Source organism: Rhinolophus hipposideros, assembly GCF_964194185.1.
Source record: "Rhinolophus hipposideros genome assembly, chromosome: 18".
Lineage (NCBI taxonomy): Eukaryota > Metazoa > Chordata > Mammalia > Chiroptera > Rhinolophidae > Rhinolophus > Rhinolophus hipposideros.
Window position 1 is genome coordinate 15,683,792 of NC_138064.1, and position 8,352 is coordinate 15,692,143.

General features: G+C 42.6%; 1 protein-coding gene across 12 annotated transcripts in view; it reads right to left on the reverse strand.

The window, feature by feature from the left end:
• Positions 1–8,352, reverse strand: part of LOC308510606 (uncharacterized protein) — a 456,681-nt gene that overhangs the window by 160,733 nt on the left and 287,596 nt on the right. For all 12 annotated transcript variants that reach the window (XR_013995380.1, XM_081080187.1, XM_081080183.1 and 9 more), the window contains one exon: positions 1,063–1,117. Coding sequence is in view for 11 of the 12 variants with exons in the window: in XM_081080187.1 (XP_080936313.1) it covers positions 1,063–1,117 (55 nt within the window). In the remaining variant the exon portion in view is untranslated. The remainder of the gene's footprint in view (positions 1–1,062; positions 1,118–8,352) is intronic.

Below are 8,352 nucleotides of genomic sequence, written 5' to 3' on the forward strand. Positions count from 1 at the left end.
CACATTGTGTGGACTGAAACTTCTGCATATAAAGAAACACAGAAAGCTGTAATATTCAGTTTCAGTGTTTTCACGACGGACAAACCATTCAAACCTTGCACATCTCAGTGCAGTTACAAAATACCTCTGTCTAGTTTCAAATTACCTCTCTTTAGTTAAAAGTGCCTTACTCATGTTTTTCCTTTTGATCAATTCAGGATTCTAACCCACGTTCTCAGTAAGCTGGAGAATTCCACAAGATCTAGGGGAATGGGTATGCTAGAAATAGGTGTGCTTCTAAACAACATGTTTCTTTTCATCTTTTGATACAATGAAGCATGATGATATCCATTATCTCCCTCTTTGCAATGGCCACATGGAAGCTCAAGTTCAAATCTATAGCCTGATACTAATAGCAAAGTACATGCTAGTGTATGGCTTACATGCCCTAGCAAAATGTAAAGTCTGCATTTTATATGTAACCTTACCCTTGGTGTTACTTTTTTTTTTTAACCTTTTCCCCAATTTTATTGCTTATTTGATTTTGTTTTTACTCTCTGTATCATTTATAATTATGTAAGGTACCACAAACTATCGTAAAATAAAATCCAAACTCTTCAGTACAGCCAAAAAAACCCACCACCAACAACAAAAATAAACACCAAAAACCAAAACCAACAAAAAAACCCGTCTTTCATTTTGCCCCTGATCACCTCTCTAAATGCATCTCCATCACTCCTCCCCTTGTTCATCCTGGCCTCCCTGCTGTCCCTTACACTCACCAAGCACATTCCTACCTCCGAGCCTCTGTACTTGCTGTTCCCGCTTCCTGCCATGCTCTTCCCCGGCAAGGCTCTCCCTCCCTTCACTTAGGCCTCTGCTCCAGTGCCTCTTCTTTAGATAGGCTCTTCCTGCCCACCATGCCTAAAGCAGCACCTCCTATCCCTTTTGTCCCCCACTCCGCTTTATGTGTTTTAGAACCTTTATCAAGACCTAACATTTTATATCAGGCAGCCTGGGGGACTGGTTATAAGCACAGACTCAGGAACCAGAGTGGATTCATATTCCAGCTTTCTCACTTACCAGTTGTGTGACTTTGGACAAATTATTTCATCGCTCCGTGTTTCAATCTCTTCACCTATAAATGAAAAACATATAAAATCATGCATGGCACACAGACAATGCTAATGATTACATTTGTAAATAAATAAATTAACCAATCACTGTGCATTGTTGAACCCCCACTTGATCTGTCTTACGCATCCCTAGATTCTTAGGTTGAAGAACAGGGCATGATATATGGCTGGCGCTTAAATATCTGTTGAAAAACATTCTCTTTTGGAATGAGGTGAGAGCACTAAAAGTTAAAAAAATACATTTTAAATGTGAGGTTAAAGAGAGAGAACACTGGGCTAAGACTTGAGATTTCAATGTCAATTAGTACAAAAAAATGAGATTTCAATTCTGGCTTTGCCACTTAGGAACCGGTTGATTTTAGGCAAACTGGTGAAAATGTACCCAGGTCAACTAAAGCTGGAATGAGACAAGCCTGCGCTGCTCCAGAGGTGTAAGGAGAATAAACTAAGGATTTTACAAACCTGCATTTGCTCCATAAATAGGAGCTATAACGTTCCCTGAGGAGAAAGTAAAGCGTGTTTTATTAAGCACATGAGTGTGGGGGGCTCTGGGAATATAGAGACTTAAAGACTAGTTTGGCAGCTCTAAAGGAACTGACAAAATCACAAGACAGACAGAAAAGTAAGCAAATACTACAAAGTGATGCCCACTCCAGTTGAAGCAGGTTTTGGAAGCAAAGAAGAGGGACACCTACAGGTGTGACCTTCTCACTAAAACCTGGAAGGTGAGGTAGGAGTCACCCAGGTGGGGAGAGGCAGTCTAGATGGAAGGAGTGTGTGTGCAGACACGAAGCTGTTTTCACAGCACATTTCAGGACCTTAAGGTAGCACAGCATTGCAGACGACGGGTGCATAGGGCAGGAAATGGTAAATGATGATCAGAACAGGGCCTGACCTAAGTAGTCAGGGTCCGACCTAACAGTGGGACACTAAGGCTCTCCTCCTCAGCCTCCCACTGCTCCCTAAAAGTGGCCTGAGTGTCCTCTGGACCTCAGAGATCCCTCTCTGCTCCAGGAGTCCTCCTGACTCTTGCTGTTCTCAGAGCTGCCTGCTGAGATGTGTGCCCTGTGTCTGAAGAAGGCCAACAGCCCTCCTCAGAGAGAAGCGAGATGACGACCCAGGTCATAAGATCTGGCCAGTTGTTCCCTAGGCAAATATGCATTAAACCTTCCAATGCTTGAGGAGAAGGCTGAAGGGAGGGCATAAGAAGAAGAGAAAGAAGGGCAGCAGGAGTTAGGAGCAACCTCATTCTTTTAATCACCCTGAACCTGTTCCTCCTTTTCCCCAAATTATTTCTTTCATTGCCGTCTCCCATCATAGCAGATGAGTTGCTCTGACAGCGCCAATTCTCACTTTGACCAATAGAATGCATTGGAGGGGCTGGCGGGCTGGTTCCAAGCCCAGTGCTCCATTCCCTGCTGGAACCCTGCCTCTGACACAGTGACAAATCTGGGCTGCTGGCCTGCTCCAAGATGAGAGACCAAAAGGGAGATGGTTGAATCATTCTTGCTGAGGCCATGCTAGACGAGTGACCCCCTGTCCCCTCGCAGTCAGCCTGGCCGTTGACTGCAGAAGCATGAGCAAACCCAGCTAAGATGTACCAAAACTTGACCACCAGCCTTAGGCTCAGGAGAGATAACTAATGGTTGTTGGTTAAACTGCAACATTTCAGATGGTTTGTTACTCAGAATAGCAGCTAATATACTTACTAATATTTTCCCCCTTTTTGTACCTGCTTTCCCACAAAGGATTAAGGAGGCAGGATCTTGTGAATAAATTAGGGAGAGGGCATGACTCACCATTGGGAGCCTCATCTCTCTACTCTGATCCTAGGATGTAAAGTTGCTATTTATGTGAGTACCAACTGCCCAGGAGAGACACCGTTTGTGCTGTGAGATATGTTTCCCGTTGTGAGAAACCATTTTTCCCTTTATCTGCAGCATGACCCCTCTGTGTCCCGAGGCTGAAGGCCAGTGCTTTATGGGCATGGCTGCTCACATCTTCTCTGGGCATCGCCTCACAGAAAATTCTTGCAAAGCGGAGGACCCAGGACAGGGAACGGCAGAATTCTGATTGTGGCCTGAAGATAATTTCACTGGCTCGCATGGGCCTTGTTTGCTGGTGATAAAATAAAGGCTGAGAGCTCAGCAACCAAAGCGGCTCCAGAACTGATGTGTGGCCCAACTGTCCTGATGAGACGGCAGGGAGTTGTGAGGCCAGCTGGCCCTTTCATGGGCACTTTGTGCTTGTCTGTCTCCTGTTCCGGAGACTGGGGGAAAATCCATCCGTGAGGTCCTCGCCATTCATGTCTCACGCCAGAGCCATCTGGGAGAAGCCTGACCCCTTTCTTTTCTCATCTCCGAATTGGAACTGCTGACTGACTCTTGTCTACCTTAGTGGCTTAAGATGGGGATGCTGAGAAGGGGAGAGGGAGATGCCATTCATGTTTTCTGCAGATCCGTCTGGATGGATGTGGATGGACGCCAGGAGCAGCCGGCCTGGAAGGTCTCGGTGCAGATTGCTGATTTGCAGTGACCTCTGACTGCTCTTCAGCAGCTGAATTCTGCCGACCCCAGTGAGCCGAGATTGAGTGTGTTTGAAATCAGCTGGTGAAGGGTCAGAGCTCTTCTTTCTGAGCCTTCCTTCAGCATCTCGGGGAACACAGACGGGATGTCTTCTGAAAGAGGCCTCCTGGCTCTAGCTTTCAACGGCAGGAGGTGGAGGCTACCTCTAAATTTGACATGAGAAACAATTCAGATGTGGGAGCCTGGTCCAATTAATCACCTTTATGAATCTGTGGATGATGGAAGGGGTTAAGGACCATCCTTTTGGTTAATGGTGTGCGCTCTCACAACTGGCCCGTTTAGTAAGTCATTCCCTGGAAGGCCAAGCCTGCTGCTGCTTGCAGGTGACTAGGCAGCTGCTTCTCCATGGGGACACTCCAGATAGGAAGGGACTCAGGGGAAGCCCGGTGTTCTCCTACACTGCATTCCTTCACATTTCACAGAGTAGGCACTTCTAAGGAAGGCATTCAAGTCATTCATCAAACTTTTATTGGGCACCTACTATGTGTCAGGGACTGTTGTGCATAGCAACACGAGGACAAACACAGCATTCCTCGTTGTGTGATGCTCGGGCCGCACAGGCTCTTCTCTGGAACGCCCTGCCCTTCTGAGTCTCCTGGTGCCAAGCACATTAGCTCTCTCTCCCTGTGTCCACTGGGCTCTGATGAAGCTGGCAGTACCTGGGGGGTTGGGGTGAGGGCTTTTTCCTCCCCCAGAAATGTGATGGGAGATTCTTCTTATATATCTATGAAAATGAAAGTTTCCTGTTTTGTTCATTTTTTTCATTTTGTTCATTTTTATGTTTTGTTCATTTTTATCCCATCACATTCCAACATGAATATAAACATCACAGGTCATATGATGAAAATGGAAAGGATATAAAGGGAAATACAGGTAGGAAGACACATACAAATTATGTGCCATAACGTCCTGTTTGATTTGGGGCGGTATGGGGAGCGTAAATTCAGCTCTGAGCATCCTGGATTCCTAGTGGAAAGAGGAACATCTGGCTGGAATATGTAGGCACAAGAGGCAGTAGATGCAGGGGTCCTCTATTCCCCCAGCATCCTGCAGAGAGGTGGGCTGGGTGCATGACAGAGCTGTGCTCCAAGAGAGGGACCCCTCCTCTGTCACTTTACCTGTTACTACAGTGAATATGGCAGTCCTTGCGCAGAAAATGTTAGACTCAGGTGCCGGCCATACTTAGCTACTAGATTTTAGAGGTGTGTTGGCCAGTACAAGCTGCCCTGCACATGGAACGCTTGGGTCCTCTTGTCCTTTGAAAGTTAAGCTGAAGAGCAGCCTCTCCAGCTGCAGGAAAGGGGTCTCACTGTCTCAGCGTGTTGCCATGCAACCCAGAGACTGTCCTGGGGTCATTCTTTGAACAATCTTGTTTCCAAAACTCTGCATTTGCACACTAGACCTTCCTGAAATTGAAGCCTTCATCTTTGAGCAAACACAAGATAACGGGACCATCAAGCAACAAGGTATGTCCTGGTGGTAGTTGTAGGACCAAAGGACTGTGTGCTGAGCCTTACATCACACTGTAGGCATGGCTGCCCACACCACACGAGGGGAAGGGATGCTGGAGGCACCTCCACCCTCCCCAGCGGAAGCATTCCCGTAATATCTGTTATGAGGAAGAATCCTGGGAACTTGCTCCTCCCCCTGTGCCCCGAGGGCTCTTGTTGCCTTTAATTCCTCTCCCTGCCTTCTATAATCTTCATTCCTTCTTATCTCCCCCAGATAAAGGAAGAATATTACTGAACACACTCCCACTGGTTTTGTCATGTAGCTGGTTAATGTGTTGGGTCGGTCACGCATTCTTTCAGTCCAATCCACTATCGAGTGCTGAGAAAATCAATTTCTTAGGTAATAAAATTAATTTCTTAGCAACCAGACAAATCTGCATTATCTATCACACAACTGTGCCAAGGTATTTCAAAAAAAAATCTACAAAGTGATGATAAAGTATCTACTCATTATAGGTTAATAAACTGATAGTATAAGACATTTATTCATTTTCATATAAATGTAGTGGCTACCCGTTATCATGATTTATTTTCCAAATTTAGTCTCGTGTGCTTAAATTGAGAAGTTACAACATAAAAGGTTTATCTTTATAGCTGTCACGGGTGTCATATTTATATACATGCTACATTCACCAACACTTTAACAACTGAGTAGCAATATAAATTGAATAACTTTAAAGACTATATATGTTTCCGTCTAGTACAAGTGTACATTCGTTTATATTACGACCTCATTTCTGTAAAGGATTGGCTGCAGTAGAATGGAATCCGAATGGATTCAACCATTGCCCCCCGTTTTCTACTTGAAGCACACAAAATATCACTTTAGTTTCCTTTCCTATTACTGTAAAAATAACTATAACATTAAATGGAAAAGAATGACTGATGAAAGTACATGCATAATGAATTGTTAGCTTGAGAGTTAACTTTTTACTTACATTTGCTGGATTACTGTTCATGTTTTAATATTTCTCTACATTTTTTGAAGAGTAATGCATCATTTTACATCCTATGATATAATCATTGTTAGTAACTGTTCCACCATCAGATGGACTTAGATTTGAAACTGTTCTATGGTCTGCCAAATGCCATTTAATTTTCTAAGCCTCAGTTTCTACATCTAATAAGGGAAATTTATACATATATATATAATATTTGTGTATATATATATATATATATATATATATATATAATATAATAAGGGAGATAATGGTGTTCCCCTCATGCATATATTGTAAAGATAAATGAAATAGTGTATGTAAAGCATCAGCATTTACAGTACCAGCTGAATGGTAACTACTTTATAAATGCTAATCAGTATTATAATTATTGCTATTATTCAAAAGTTGAGCAAAAAGATTCCAATCAAGCGGTTCATTTTTTCCCTGTAAGTTCTTTTTGAAAGAAAAGTTCTTTTAAGAGAAACTTTGAGTAAGTGCAGCAGTTAGTTTTCATCTCTTTCTAACACTCAAATAAACTAAAAGAGTTGGAGTCCCTAGAAATTGTTTCCATACGATCATTTTAGTTCATGTGCAGACGTAAACATTACAGAAATTAGAGGTGGGCAGGTATTAGTATTTTTGGTCACTGTGCTTTACAGGTGAGAAAAGGGAGGCCAAGGAAATTTAGATTTCTTGTCCAAGATCATTGAGTGAGAAGAGTAGAGACTATGAGAATGGAGGTCTTTGACTCCCAAATCAATTTCTTTCAGTATCAATTTTTAAACAGTTATTGAATCAAGCTCATTTACTATGAAGCTCATTTAATATAAACATGAGGTCCTAATATTAGGAGCTATTATTAGGATTCTAATAATAGGATTTGTGTTCATGTATAGAGAAAACACCCTTGAAATTGTGGATTTAGTCCTGCTATGTTATGTATGTTAATGTTATGTGTCATCAAAATCCAACAGCTGCATGTCCATACTGTACAACATTATATATCTTTCCTGAACTTCCAGGAAAAATTAAATATTCTATTTTCTGATAATGCTAAGCCCCTCCTCCTCGTTACTCTTGCCAAAGGAGAAAAAAAGTGAGAGAGAGACAAAACAGATGGATGTTTTGGTTCTTAATTTTCATCCAGCGGATTTCAGATGAAAGTAGTTGCTAATTCCTAATAAATTAAACATGTTGTTCTTTTATTTTCAAATACGTTTTAACCCCTCCAGTTGACATAGAATTTCCTTTGCAATGTTATTTATTGCCATTGTGAAGCTAGGCTACTTGGGAGAAGAAAATGGAAAGCTTTGTGAAGTGTGCTTGGAATATCAAGTGACGTGTGACCAGTTCTTATGGAGTGGAGGATGTGTTCTTGATAAGTAAGTGTTTTTCAGATGCATATGCCTGTTTTGTTCTTTGCAGCTAATATAAGTCTGGAAAGTGTACTTTAGATGTTTACATTAAACTTGCTTTCTGGCTCATAGAGTGATAGCATCTTCTTAGAAAAGGCTGAGAAATAAGAAAAGATTCTGAGGAAGAATGGTCTCCTGACCCCCAAGAGTACCTGCTCACTATTTCAGACCCAAAATTGGGCCCAGGATGTAGATGCAGCAAGTTTCAAGCAGCGAACACAGCACCAATAAAAGCTACAGAGAGATCTGTGCGAGTGTCTGCATCCAGGAAATGCCACCAATGCTATCTACCCTACCTCTCAGGGTTTCAATGTGATTGTATATGCAACATACCTGGTGCATGGAAGGAAGTTATTATCCTTACCAGTGGTGTTGTTAATAACAATAAGTAACAATACAAATCAGCATGTAAGAGAATGTTGTCAACTCTGCAGAAGAGAGAGGATCAAAGGTAAAGGGTGGTCTGTGCTCAAAATATTGAGAAGGTGGGAAAGGGAGGTGTGATGGGAGCGCATTTTTGTTAGCCCAAAGACATTGTTTTTAGGCAAACATTGGAAAGCTCTTGCTGAGAGAAACCTTTGCCTTATGTCGACAAGACTCGGCTATAACAGGAGAGCATGCCACATATTTTCCAACAAAAATGGACACTCACCTGTGTCATCAGATCTCCCGTTGCATCCATTCAGTAATATGGCAAAGGAGCAATCATTCCCCAATGTCTGCCTATGACTTGGGCTTTTTAGGGGCTCCATTTTAACACGCATTCGTTCAGTGCAACCTTCAGA